At 61.0% G+C, this 14111-nt stretch overlaps 1 protein-coding gene across 3 annotated transcripts; it reads right to left on the bottom strand.

Moving 5' to 3' along the window:
* Positions 1-748: 748 nt before the first annotated feature.
* Positions 749-13201, bottom strand: TUFT1 (tuftelin 1). 3 transcript variants are annotated; one of them, XM_057397967.1, is made up of 13 exons: positions 13068-13201; positions 9138-9215; positions 8813-8917; positions 8521-8607; positions 6694-6774; positions 6305-6373; positions 5589-5705; positions 4300-4428; positions 3551-3645; positions 2826-2931; positions 2345-2428; positions 1626-1726; positions 749-1481 (listed from the first exon to the last, which is right to left on the bottom strand). In XM_057397967.1, the coding sequence occupies exons 1-13, from the start codon at positions 13125-13127 to the stop codon at positions 1427-1429; spliced, it is 1167 nt and encodes a 388-aa protein (XP_057253950.1). In that variant the 5' UTR covers positions 13128-13201; the 3' UTR covers positions 749-1426. The 3 variants fall into 3 exon arrangements, with proteins under 3 accessions (XP_057253950.1, XP_057253948.1, XP_057253949.1); XM_057397965.1 differs by lacking the exon at positions 13068-13201 and adding an exon at positions 10014-10350; XM_057397966.1 differs by lacking the exons at positions 6694-6774; positions 13068-13201 and adding an exon at positions 10014-10349.
* Positions 13202-14111: the final 910 nt, after the last annotated feature.

The following is a 14111-nucleotide window of genomic DNA, read 5'->3' as shown; positions in this document are numbered from 1 at the left end:
GATCCTGCCCCTCTGATCTGCCCCGGTGAGACCTCACCTGGAGCATTGTGTGCAGTTCTGGGGTCCTCAACATAAAAAGGACTTGGAACTGTTGGAACAAGTCCAGAGGAGGCCACGAGGATGAGCAGGGGCTGGAGCAGCTCCTGTATGGAGACAGGCTGAGGAAGTTGGGGCTGTTCAGCCTGGAGAAGAGAAGCTGCGGGGAGACCTCATAGCAGCCTCCAGTGTCTGAAGGGGGCCTATAGGGATGCTGGGGAGGGACTCTTCATTAGGGACTGTAGTGACAGGACAAGGGGTAACGGGTTCAAACTGAAACAGGGGAGGTTTGGATTGGATCTAAGGAGGAAATTCTTTCCTGTGAGGGTGCTGAGGCACTGGAATGGGTTGCCCAGGGAGGTTGTGAATGCTCCATCCCTGGCGGTGTTCAAGGCCAGATTGGACAGAGCCTTGGGTGCCCTGGTTTAGTGTGAGGTGTCCCTGCCCATGGCAGGGGGTTGGAACTGGATGATTTTAAAGTCCGTTCCAACCCAAACCATTCTATGGTTCCCTGACGCCCATGCCCCCAGCATGGTTCTGCTGCTCACATCCCTCCATCACCCACAAGCACCCACCTTCCTGCATTACCTCCTCTGCGCCTTCCTCAGGCACGCACAGGACCTGTAACCCCGTGGAGCCGGTTGGTGCGCTGCAGCTCCCACACAGCCCAGGCGGTGCTGGCCCGCGCTCCCGTGGTGCTGTCACCACCGCGTTGGAAGACACCAATAATTTATTGAAATAAATACAGGTGAGAACCCAAGAGCCTCGGGGTTCAAACACTACCGCACGCCGGGTACATTTCCTCTACGCTCGTGGCAGAAGCATGGCGATACACTGAGGTTTTGGCACGTGAGCCTTGGCCAAGTCCGGAGCAGACCGGGATGGGAGGTGGAGGCTCCCCGCTTGGCACACGTTGGGCGTTGCTGTAGGAAGGAGTCCGGTTTCAGGAGGATTTCGTTCTTCTTTTGTTAAGAGTGAATTTCATTTTGCTCTAAACCAAACCAGGTTAAACCCCACGTCCACGCTGGCCAAGCGGAGGCGGGGCTCTGCTCTGGCGCAGCCCTTCAGAAGCAAAGGCTGCTCTCACAGTGCAACCCCGGCACCCCCAGGGCTGCCCAGGGAAAGCAGCCTGGATCCCCAGCCGAGAGCCACCTTCTCCACGCCAGGGCCGGCTGGTCCCAGCTCCAAACCAGCACCCGGATGCCCTCGGGGACAGCAGTGTGGACGCTCCGCAAACCTCCTTCCTCTGCCAGGGCCGCCCCGGCTGCGCCTGTCCTCGGCTGCCACAGTTCTCCGGGGCCGCTCCGGGAGCACAGAGGACGGCAGTCAAGCAGGGAATCCAGTCAACGATACAAGGGGAGAGTCGTCAGCTCGCACCGGCTCTCGACGCTCATGTTTCCACTACTCGAATGAGAGGCAGCGGCTTGGGGCCCGTCAGCCTTTTGCTGCAAGAGAGAAAGGGGTTGTTCAGCCAGGGGAATGTGGGGAGAAACTGGGCTTCCAGCAGAGCACGAAGCCCCGGATGAGACATGGGCCTGCAGAGGAAGCTGCTGAGCGGCTGGGCTGGAGGGAACGTGCTCCCCACGTACCTGCTCACGTACTCGGACTTGGAGCGCGCCCGGGAGCTGTGCCCGCCCCGGCTCACCTGCTTCTCGATCAAGTGCTCGATGCGGTCGTGCATCTCCAGGTTCTGCAAGAGATGGAGCTGCTGTCAGTGACAGGGACCTGGAGCCGGGCGTGCTGCGGGCACTCACACCGGGCAGCGGTTGCTCCAGGACAGGCGCTTGCAGTGGGGCGGCTCTTTCTTGAGGGCAATGAAATGCAGCCCTGCGTAAGGGCAGCTCCCCAGAGAGCATGGGATGAAACCCAGCAGCATGCGAGCTCTCACATTGGATTTGGGCTCACCCCCCCTCCCCGTTCTCATGCAGGAATCGGCCAAGTCACTGAGGCAAGAACATGCCACAAGTGCCAGTGCTTTTCTCCAGAAAAGGAGAGAGGTTTGACACTGGTTATGATCCCAGAGGCTGCAATGCAACCCTAATCCCTGACATGTGCAAGCTCAGCTGCAGCTTTGGAAACAGGAGGGGTTTTGCCTCCAGATGATGCTTGATGAGATTACTCTGGCCTCGGTTGGAGTTCAGGGCTGCTCCATCAGCCCTGGCTGCACCAGGAACCATCACAGCAGCCTGGGAAGCAGCACAGCCCTGGGGCTGCAGAGGGCACGCTCCCCTCCACGGAGCCAGCAATGGGTCCTGCTTGCCAAAGCAACGCTGGTCCGTGAGAGGATGTGAGCCCTTCTAAGACGCACCTCAGCCTCCAAGTAAGCAACTCGCTCCTTGAGCTCCTGGATGATGGCGTCTTTGGCCTGAATCACCGTTTTGGAGTTCTGGAGCTGTAACAGACAAGGTCACAGTGGCTGAAACCCCAGAGAACCATCTGCGAGGGAGGGCAGCTTGGAGGGCACCCTCCTGCCTCTTAACACCCACAGCATTTGCTCCAAGGTATGCATAAAAACCAGTCCAAAAAAAGCATCAAATTAAGCCTGAGGATTAAGCCCCAGGTGAGGGAGCCTCCGCTCACAGGGTCTGGTTTAACTCTTGCAGCAGGGTGCACGGTGCTCCTGTTCCACTCCTCCTACCCCAGCCTAGTGCTAGTCCCTTTGGTTTGCACAAGGGCCCCACGAAGCGGCACCTTTTGTTTTCAAATGCCTTAAGAGATGATGACTCTTTCTCCCTCCCAAGCCCCCCCCCCAGGCTCTCCTCATCCTCCCGCAGCCCGGCTCCTCGGACCTGCTCGATCATCTGCCGCACTTTGCGCTGCTGGCTCTTCAGCATGTCATCCAGGTGGTGGATCTTCTCCCGCAGCATGGCCACCTCCTTCTCCAGCTGCGCTGACCTGCATGGAGGACAGGACAAGGGTCCAGGAGCCGGCGGGTGGCTCCCAGGACAGGAGCAGCACCCACCCAGCTATGCCCAGAGCAGCTCTTCACCACCCAGCTCTCCTCTACGGGCTGGAAGTGTTTTGACTAGACAAGGTAAGGAGAGGCAGAGACAAAACCTATTCAAGCAGGAGCCACGGAGACTAGCAACCACAGACTGCAGGGACACAGGAACATCAGGAAGAGTCAGGCCACAAACAAGGCCTTCCAGAAATAAGCCACTGCCAATTAGCCCCTGGAGCACCGGGATACCGGCTGAGCGGAACGCATCCGACAGCGCAGGGACAATCGGCTGCTCCGGAGGCTCCCCCGGCATCGCCCCGAGCTCCCAACCCGCAGCGGGGCTGCAAGAGGCCCCTGGGCCGCGGCCGGAGCTGCGGCTCGCTGGGAGCAAAGCAGCCCTGCAGGAGGCATTGGGGATTAGTCAGCGCTGGGAGCAGGGCGCTGTTTTGCAAGGCAGAGAGCAAGCACGCCCTGTGCAGGAATGTGCAGTCATGCCCCAGCGAGCTGACACCCCGACCCCCGCGGCGTGGGCCGGCGCGGCACTTGGCAGCCGAGCCCCAGGCCAGGCCTCACCGGTCTTGTTGGGCGAGCTTGTCCCCCTCCACGCTCCGCAGCCGCGCCAGCTCTGCTTCGCCTTCTTTCATCTTCAGCAGCAAGGTCCTGTGCTCCTGCGGCAGAGCGAGAGGCTGAGACACACGCAGGGGACAAGGCAGCGCGAGTCCCTCGGCCGCCGCTCGTTCCACGTTACGTTGACATGAGACAAGTGCAGCCACCGAGTGACCGGCAGCGGCTGCCCCACTCCTTCCCCCCCAGGGTACAGGCAAGGCACCAGCCCGGCTCCTTCCCTGCTGTCAGGCCAGGGAACGCAGCCCGAGATGGCTCCGTGCTCAAACTGCGCTCTTAGATTTACGACTTGAATAGGATTATGAGCAGACCACAGCTCAAATAAAACACTAACAATATAATCAAGGCTGGAGGTTGTGCTAATGCCCCCATGAGAAGAACCAGCGGCTGTCTAGACTGCGCTTGTCTCCAGGATACCTGGAAGAGTTTGCACAGACCGACCAGATCTTCTAGACCCAAGAAATGCAAGTCTAAATCAGCAAGAGCCCGTTCCCAGCCGTTCCCAGCCGCTGGCTTTGCCCAACGCTGCCAGGTTAAACCTGGGAAGTCAAAGCCTCTGCATGGTGGGTACCCTGCAGGGGGGGAGGTCTGGCACTGCCAAACTCATCACCACCACCAGCCCTTCCCATTCCTCCCCCCCAGCAGAGCAGGACCATGCGCTAATCCCACCAGCCCCACCACGGCTCCAGGGGCAGTACCTTCTCCATCCCTGCCAGCAGTCTCTGCAGCTCATCCACCTGCACCTCCTTCTCCACCACGCTCCTCTCCGCTCTCCGCAGGGCAGAGCTCGTCTGCTCCGCTTCCTCCTGGTACTGCGAGACCGTCCTCTGCAAGCAGCATGGAGACACCTTTAACTTGGGCACCGGAGCCCTGTCCTGAGCCGCGGAGCCCTGGCAGGCAGGTTTGGCTGAGGGCAGCCGGGTGTCCTTAGCAAAGAGCCCGACACGGCCCAGAGAGGAGAGCTTCAGAAAGCTCCCCAGCTTCAAAGCACTTCAAAGGAGTGAGCGTTGCAATAAAGGCTCCTCAGCCACAGGAGGTTCACCCTCAGCCACATGCATGCTGGGGCCGGTTGCAGGCTCAAGGAACCAGCCTTGGCAGCCCCACGAGAGGGGACGAGGGCGTCCCCCATGGGTCCCACCACAGCCCGAGAGCAGGCTCAGCCCGCAAGAGAGCATCTGGGCAGTGGTGGCAGGACCAACAACGGCCAAACCCCATCCCGGGATCCCCATCCCGGCTCAGAGCCCGCAGCCAGCACCGCAGCTGGCCAAAGGCCCCAAAAATGCCACCGAATCACACAATTTCCTGCCCATGGGGACAGACATCCTCAAGGCATGGGCAGCCATGCCTGCAGCAAAGGAAGCGGTCCCCGCTCAAACCCACTTCCCAGCGGATGCTGTCCCCCATCCCGCTGCGAGAATCCCCCCCAGGCAGGCCAGGACCAGTTTGGTCTGCAGGACAGGATGTGAGCTGGGATGTCACCGCTGCCACCAGCGCTCGGAGCCCTGGTGTGACGCGCCAGGCCCAGCCCATCCGGGCCGTGAGCAGGCACTAGAGAACACACTGCTGGGGACCATTAATCACCAGGGCTGAGGGGGGGAAGCGAATGCAGCAGCTTCATCAGCACCAGGCAAGGGCTGAGGTGACCCACGCAATGGATCTGGTGCCTCCTCCACAGAAAACAGCCCCATAAGGGAAGAGGCTGAGCCCCAGGAGAGACCACAACGACTGGAACCACAGGCTTGGCCCCCACTGGTGCCCACTCCCCACACAAACTGCCCCTCTCCTGCACCAGTGGGAAAGGCTCTGCTTTTTAACTGGGAAAGCAGCGTTTGCGTGTTCAGCCCCCCCCAAGGGAAGGCCGTTTGTTGGGGTCTGGCCAGGGTGGGTTTGAACCCAGAAACTCGTGTGCCCATGCAGCTCCTCACGCTTCCAGAAAGGGGGAAACCACCAAACCCAAGCAAAGCCCAGCAGAGCAGTGCGCAGGCACCTCGAAGGCTTTCCTTTCCAACTGGTGGCGCTTCTCGGCCTCCTGCAGCTTGGTGAAGAGCCGCTTTGCCGTCTGCCGCATCTTCTCCACATCTTCCCCTGAGCAGTCGCCCTCCTCCTGCAGAGACAACAACAGGATGGGATGAGAAGTCGGGAGGTACCGGGGAGCCCGCCTTCCACCCTGCTGTGGGCAGCGCTGGTGGTGACAAAGCTTGGAACATCCCTTCTGAGCTTGAAGAAAGCCGAAAGGCGCCGCTGTCCTCACCTCCCACACATGAGGCAGCTTCCAGCCCTCAAGATAATGCGCACAGTATCCTTTGGTTGCCTTCCAAGCCCTGTTTGCAGGATGCCACCCTGATCCGTGCTTGGGCAACCTGAAACCCCGCAACGTGAACCAGGTCCACGGCAACCCAGCCCAAAAGCCCAGCCCAGAGAGCCTGCCGCAGCGGGGAAAGACAAAGAGCTGGAGGAACATTTACCCTGATTCCCATCGCCCTCCTGCTAAAAAGCTCTCGTGTGCAGAGGTTTTAAACCCCATTAGGCACATTATTGCCCTGCTAGGGCTGCTCTCCATTGCTGATCTGACCCTGGGAAAGGCCAGAGTTTGCTGCCCGAGCACCAGATCCTGTGCTGCACAGCCCCAAAGTTACCCACAAACACCAAACTAAAGCGCCGTTTCTTCCCATCGCCCTGAAATCCACCCCTGCAGCCCCATACCTGCTCCCAGGAGTCAGCCTGCAGCCTCTCGGGGTACAGCCAGCTCCCGTTCTGCTCTTCCAGCACCACCTGCACGAGCAGAGGACAGATGGAGAGGGATGCACGGCCGGCTGGGCCCGCCGCGCGCAGCCGCATGCAGAGAGCTGGCTCTGGGCACCAAGGGGGGTCCTGCGAAGGAGCATGCAGCAGAGCATGTGCCAGCCAACGCGTTCTGCTCACTGACTCCTCACTAGTGCTAGTGCAAGGGGTTGAGTTTTGCCTGTGAACGCTGCCAACACGGCTCCCGTTCACCGTGATCTTTAAGGCCCCTTCTATCACGGTCTGGACCCAAAGATGACATCTCTTTAATAGCTCAAAGTCATTTAATGCCCAAGAAATGCTCCCGTTACCTGTGTGTGCTGTTTATCTCCTTGTCTGTTCTCAAGTTTACTACTTAAGTCTTCCCGCAGCTTCTTCAAAGACCTTCTAGCCTGGCAAAGGCAAGTCAATTTAGCTTGATCTGCATGGACAGTGTCACCCAGTCTAACAGAGACCAAACGCAGGCACCACGGCCGTGAGGGTGCCCGGTGCCAGTCTGCATCCTCCAGTCTCCCTAGGGCCCTGCCTGCGAGCAGCATGTCCCTGGCAGGCACGATCCTCACGAGGGGCTGCCCCGATTCTGCCCATCACGGGCAGAAGAATAAAAGAGAGGAAAGCAAAAGCAGCAGCCTGGAAATGCCGCTGATTCTTCACGTTTTACTCATCGATTCCACCTCTCGAGCGTGGCGAAGCCCCTCGCTGCACCCCAGCTCCCTCTGTGCTGCGCTGCAGGACGCCGACAAGTACAGTCTTGACTCGCAGCTACTCGAATTAGTCAGAGCAAGCGAGCCAGAGGAATGATTTACAGGATTTACAGCAAACGCTGCCCTAGCACTGTTCAAAGAACAACTTTCTCACAGCTTTAGCAGCGCGGCTTCATCCCTACCCCTTGGGTTCAAGCGCCCAAGGTGCTGGGGCAAAGCAGTTTGCCTGGGACCAGCAGCAGGACAAGGGGAGAGCACGACGTGCACTCTCAGGTCGGCAATCCACGACTTGAATCCAGCTGGATCAAGACATCCCCAGGGTTTTTACACCACATCCCAGCGCAGGGCACTTCTCTAGGATGCAGACAGACTGGTACCACGACTTACTGGTTTTAGCTTATTCTCTGGGTTTTACATGCAGGATTAAGTTGTGCTGCACGGTTACGCTGCTTCAGCTATTCTGATAGGGCCATGAACAGCCTCTGCAGCCAGGCAAGGTCTAAGTCCCGCTCAACTACTGCTAAGAGGCCTTTTTAACACCCAGCCTGTTTCCATCTGAGCTGTGGGGAGCTATGGGAAGGCTCAGATCAGAAGAGCTGAAGCCGAAGCCCCAGGAGTGGGAAGGATCACGCAGAAACAGCACAGCATCCAGGTGGCTTCGAGATCAGGTCTGATAAGGTGAGCAACACCCCGGAGGCTGTACCAGGCAGGCTGCAGGCAGGAGGCAACGGGAACAGGCTGTTTTCTTCCAGGGAGGGGGGGGAAATCCTGGGTTTTGGCAGAGGGGTTGGAAGGATGACACGGAAGATGTGGAGGCTGCTCTGCCAGATCTGCCTCTCTCTGCTCCCAAGGGGAACTCAGCACAGCACAGATCCCCCCCCGCCCCAGCACAGCAAACCCAAATCTCAGGATTTTTTTGTCCCCTTTTTCGGTTGTTTTTCAGGCCAAGCTGCCCAGACCAGAACATGCCCCAACCGCTGCCGTGCCTCGCAACCAGCTCTGCAGAAATAGCATCCCCACCAGGAGCAGAGGAAAGGGTTAATCTCCCCAGAGCCTCATCATCCAGTTTACTTTGGGAGATGAGACATTCCAAAGAAACTGCCTTTTAACGAGAGGCTCCGGTTGTGCCGCACCCAGGCATGCAGGGGACAGCCTTGGGGGAAAGTCATCGCGCAATTCTCTTCAAATTCAGTCCATATAGCAGAGCAATTAGTCAGGCGGAATTAATTTATGGCGCTTGATTAGACTACTGCCCTGTGCAGGCAAGTCAACAAACAGGAGGGTTCAGCTCCGCTGCCACTTTGCCAACGCGGTTGGGGCTCGGGTGCCGCAGCCGGCAATGGGGATCCCTGTGGAACACCCGGGGGGAAGCAGAGCGACCCCGACCCCACCGCAAGCACCCCCACAAACCAGAGCCCCTCGTGTGGGAACTACCTCTTGGATGTAACGAACTTCGCTCTTGAGCTGGTTGACGTGCTCCTCGTGGTTCATGCTGCCCTCAGCCCGTGCCTTGAGATAAACCTGCCCAGGAGAGACGGTGCCAGCGGGTCAGACAGTCCTGGTGCTGCCAGCCCAGGAATACCAGCAGCAAGCCCAGCTCCGGGCTCTCCTGCATCCCCCCAAGCCACCCGGGCACGTCAGGGAGCTTTTACCCACGTAACCTCAGACAAAGCCCATCTTCCAGCTCCACTTATCAAACAAGCAGCCGGGCTGCCTAGGACCGTACCTTGATGATCTCCTCGTCACCGTCGTTGGATTTGATGCACTCGGAGGCCAGGGAGTGACCGTTGCTGGATCTGTTGGCCACCATGGCGAAGGCTTTCCCCACCGGCTGCAGACAGAAGCACAGAGAGGTGAGACTGGCTGGAACGGTTCGCCCGGCTCCAGGCAAATGAGCGCCGGGCACCGTCGCAGGGGAACGCGGCGCCGAGCACGGCCTCGGGAGCCAGCACCAAGCATGGAACAGACCAGGAGGTGAGTTTCCCACTTCACAAAGCATAAAGTGACCAAGCCCCCCTCCTCAGGTTAACTCAAACCGCTGTGAGCCCCACCTTCTGCTTGGTGACCTGCTCGCGCCTATCACCCGGGAGGTCATTGGGCAGAGTCAGCCTCAGCACCTTCACGTTCTCCTAAAACGAGAAGCAGGTTTTATGTTTTATGTTTTATTTAGCTTTAAATGTGGATCCCTTGAAAGCCTGCTTGTGGCCAGCACGAGCCAAGAGCCAGGTCAGCATCGCTACGGGTGAAGCACGAGCTGCCTTCCCCCTCACTTTGAGCTGAGTGGAGACACTGGGATTGGAATGAGTAACAGCAAGCACACGACGACTGCATTCGTCAAACCCATCAGGGCCCGGAGGAGCTGTGGCCCAGCCAAGGCTGAGGTAATGCCAACGGGCTGGAGAAGTGATTGCCAGGCTCGGTTTTGTGCATGTCCTCCTCTGCCAGGAGATACAGCCCTCATCCGTCACTGCAGCCCCTGCGGCAGGGCCAACACGCGGCGCTCAGTACCAGCCATGGCAAAGGGTGGAAGCAGCCATTCCCAGCCCGCGCACCAGGACCGTGCCAGATTCATCCTTCTCGCTGCCCTACCACGACAGCCATGAGCCCTATGGCTCTGCCTGTGCTCTGCTGGCGTAGCCCTGCCACAGCGTAGCCCAGCAAGACACCACAGGGCATCCATGGAGGCTCCAGCTAGGACCCAGTTTGCCTTCAGCACTTAATTGCTCACCCAAAGCCTTCCCCTTCCTCCCACTTCAGCCACGTCCAGCCCCGTGCACAGCTCGGCAAACTCTCATGGAGCATGCAAAGAGCCCTACAGCAGTGCACGGGCACCCAGAATGACTCCATGCTGTTGCCCATTCTCCATCCACAGCTTAACACCGGGACCATGCACCCACAGCACCACGCACTCCCCTTCCCATACAGACCTCACTGGTGCCCAGGCTGCCGTCGCTCATGGTCCCTATTAAACAGGGCCGGGAAGCAGGAACTGTTTGGTGCCGCAGCGGGCTCTCGAGCAGCAGCACCGCGGAGCCGGGGTAGGTGCCGGGCGCCCGCCCCTCGCCACACCTCGGCCACGTCAGCCTCCTGCTCTCCAAAAGCAACATCAAGGTATTTGTGCCTCCTGCTTCCAAGCGCTCCCCGCGCCATCCAAGTCTCAACAAGCCAGCTGTTTGTTTCCAAACTATGTTGTGTACGTTGCTCACGCAAACGCCGGCTCCTGGGAATTGAGGAGCCCTCCCTACAGATCCCAAAGGCATCACCAGACCCCTTTCCCCCCTCCCCGTGAAGAGAAACCACGCTTGCGCCCTGCTTGCACTCAGCAGCACCGCCATTTAACCAGATACTTCTCTGCAAGCTTAACTCCAGGGAATGTTTTCCTTGGCAAGACCCACGAAGTTGGAAATGTTGGTCAGGAAAACCCGACCCATGGTTTTGGGAAGGTGCAAGACGCACTGGGGCTTCACGGCAGGGAAAGCGGCTGCACACGAAGCATCGCTCAGCACCTCTGCACGCCCAACGCGAAGGGGACCCAGGACAAGGCCAGGGCTGGGGGCATGGAGCAGCCCCATCCACCCGGGCTGCCGCAGCAGGGCGGGAGCCTTGGCACGGCAGAGGCGCCGGCAGCTCCTCGGCCCTTTCACGCGCCCTTACTCGCAGCTTTGTTTACAAGCGTCAGGATCTGATGTTCCCCATCCCGTCAAGCCCAGGCAAGGGCAGGAGGCTGCCAGGGAATCGCTCGCCCGGGGAAGATCCGCTGCGATAAGAAACAAGCACCAGCCCATTGCCATCCCCGCAGCCAAAACTGCCTGGAGCCGGCACGCGGGTGCTTTTCCGTCCCAGCAGCCCCCAAGAAAACCGGCTCCTGGATCGACCCGCCGCGGAGCCACCGCCAACCGGCTGCGGCAGGAAGCAAAGAGCACCTGGTGCCTTCCCAGCCGGCCCCGGCACCACCAAACCTCGGGTCACACAACCAGGAAACCTCCCATGCAAATGCAAAGGCTCCGGCGCCTCCATCCTCCCGGGCCGGGGGAGGCGGAGGGTGGCGAGGCCAGAGCTGGATGCTCGAGGTTCTCCATGGAGGAAACCAGCCCCTCGGTGTGGGGAATGCCATGGAGGAGGCTGGTGCAGGAGGCAGAAGCCACAGCCGGGTTGAGCCAAGCCATCCCTGCCCAGCTTGTTTGTCTACAGCAGCCCCGGCTGTGGGGACCGGGCAGAGACACGTCCCTGGGCTCGCCAACGCCAGCACGGTTGTTCTGGGGCTTTGTTCTCACCATCCCACATACAAAGTCTCATCGGCTCCTCCACCATAAAGCCAGAGCAGCCCAGAAAGGATGCTGTGGATAGCACAAGCTGCCCTCCTCGTCTAAGGGGCTGATTTTGGCCCTATCCCTCTCCTTTCCCTCCTGGCCGGTGTTAAACCTGCTCTGCCAACGCTCACCTCCAGCTCACAGCCCCAGAGCAGAGATGGCAGTGAGTGCCAGGCCCTCTCCTTTACGCTCCAGGGAAGGCAGGAGGCTCTTGCACCGTGGCCGGTGCTGGGATGTGCCTCGCACTCATCTCCTGCTTGGAAAAACCCCACCTCAGATGGAAAATGGTGCCTCACACCCAGCCTGGCACCCTGAGAGCTGCTCCCGCCTGGCAGCGCGTGGTTGTGGCTTTTCCTACCAGCCTCGGGAATTCCCTGCAGTGGGTAGGCCTGGGCGACGGCTGCGCTCCCACCCCGTGCCCTTCGGGAGGCGTTCCCAACATCCCGGCAGCCCTTTGGGTCCAACCGCCCGGCGAGAGCCGGGTCCCCTGGCAATGAGAGCGAGCGGGACTGGCAAGACTGAGGACAGGCGGGTTTTCAGCGACGCCAAAGCTGATTTTAGATCTTTTGGTCTACTTTGCACCCTCCAGGCCAAGACAAACCCACTTGGGAAAAGCTGGCGGGAAAGGCACCGACCCCACTCCTGGGGAAGGGGGAACCACTCAAATCCCAACCCTATCCCAGCAGCGCCAACCGAGGACCCACAAACGACAACCCCGACACCGGCGTTTTGCAACCATGGGTGCCCCATCCATCCATCAGTCCCCAGTGCTCAATGGGAACAGGCCTGACCTGACCCGGAGGGTATCGCCAAGGATCAGCAGCCAACAGCTCCGGCGCTTGGAGCTCGCCAGCGTTACGGAGGCGCTTATCACCGTAATAACCCATTAGCCAAACGAGCCCAACTCTGCAATCGCTCCTTATAAGGCCGGGAGAGCTGTGGGGAATTAGGGCTCTCCAGAGGAGACTCAGAGCTGAGTCACCCGGCGGGGCTCAGCCGGGAGCCGCACCGGGGCAGGAGCTGAGCACCGGCGCGGTTCTGCCGCCGCCTTCGGGGATCCCTCCGGTTGCCGAAACAGGAGCAAAAGGCTGAACCGCCCTCGGGCCGCAGGTGGCTTTGGCCCCTTGATGGGGCCATGGCGGCGGCATCGGCACGGGGCCGGCATTGGGGTGCTGCCAGCCCCACCCAGGGCCCGTCCTCGCAGCGATGGGGGAACCAACGATCACAGAGGGAAGAACGTGGGGCCCGGCCGTAACCGAGCACGGGAGCAGCAGGACAGACGTGGAGCCAGCAGCTCCCAGCACCGTGGCCACGAGAGGTGCTGGAGGGGCACGAGACCCCAAACCCCACGTTACCCAGGGACAGCCGCTGGCCGGGAGCCCCCCATAAGCACATTAGGGGACAGTGGGAGCCCAACAGCGATGCTGTGGTGACTCCAATGTGCTCCGCCGCCCGCCCCAGTTGGGTCCACCCGAGCCCCCAGGGAAGGGGCAGGCAGCAGAGCCCCACAGAGCACGGCGAGGCAGCGCTGCGGGGCGGGCACGGCCGCGCTGCACCGCACCGGGACCCCCCGGGGGACCTCTCGGAGAGGGGCGGCCCCACGGACCGGGAAAGAGGTAAAGGGAGGAGCAGGGAGTGCCGAAGAGGGGAGGGGTTCGGGTCTCGTCTCACCGGGCTCTCGCCGTGGGGCCGCACGTCCAGCACCGCGCACCAGCCCCGCACCCCGTTCATGGCCCCGCCGCGACTGCCCGCACCCGCCGCCGCCGCGCCTAATGGATGGCCCCGCCCCTCCCGGGGACACGCCCACCGCGACACGCCCCCGGAAGCCACTCCCATCTCCGGTATCCACGCCCCTTCTCATTTAACCACGCCCCGATGCCTTGGCCACGCCCCTTCGCCCTGGGACCATCCCCGGACCGTGACCGGGCACCGTGAGCCGGGCCAAAGGCAACCAAAGCTGTGCCAAAACCATCCCCAAGGCAACCCAAAGCCAAGCCAAAGCTGTGCCAAAGCCATCCCAAAGGCAACCCAAAGCCACATCAAGCCCTGCCAAGCCCCAGCCGGGTTCTGCCAAACCCAAGCCGGTGCGTGCCCGGCAGTGCCAAGTGGTGGGATGCTGCGCCGAGCTGTGCCCAGCTGTGCTGTGGTGCCCGAAACTGTGCCAGGATTTGCTTCCCCTTTGCTTGAGGGAGGTGCCGGCAGGAGGTATGGGGGTGATGCCACCCAGCCGCACACCGCGGTCGGGCCCGGTGGGTGCTGTGACCCCTTGCCTGTGCCGGTGCCCCTGTGCCAGGGCGGGCAGCCTGGGCGTGCTGGCGGCCGCCTCTGCGGGCACTAATTGCCACATAGCAGTGTGATGAGCTCAGCCGGCCTCAAGTTCACCGCCAGCCCCAGCCCTTGCGCGGTCACCGGGGCCGAGCTGGGGCCACGCTGCAGCTCCGGGGTGCAGACACCTTGTCCGGAGGGCTGGGGCAGCGGGAGGCACCGCAGGCTGAGAGGGTCACTGCCTTGGGGCTGGGGGCAGAACCAGCACCGGTCGATGTGGGTCACACTCAGCCATGGGAGCCGGCACCTCCCCTTGGGCACCTGCAGCCCCTTCCCCACTGCAGCGCCCCGGGGAGGGGGGCGAGCCGGGGCCCAGGAGCCCCATCCCTGGGGACACTGAGGCACAGGGTGGGGACCGCGGTTGACCTGGGCTCCAACACACGTGTCCGG

The sequence above is a fragment of the Pezoporus wallicus genome, unplaced genomic scaffold, assembly GCF_028554395.1.
Source record: "Pezoporus wallicus isolate ANWC-B61680 ecotype Strahan unplaced genomic scaffold, APGP_CSIRO_Pwel_v1 contig_10380, whole genome shotgun sequence".
In the NCBI taxonomy this organism is placed as follows: Eukaryota; Metazoa; Chordata; class Aves; order Psittaciformes; family Psittacidae; genus Pezoporus; species Pezoporus wallicus.
This window is presented reverse-complemented; position numbering and strand designations above follow the sequence as displayed.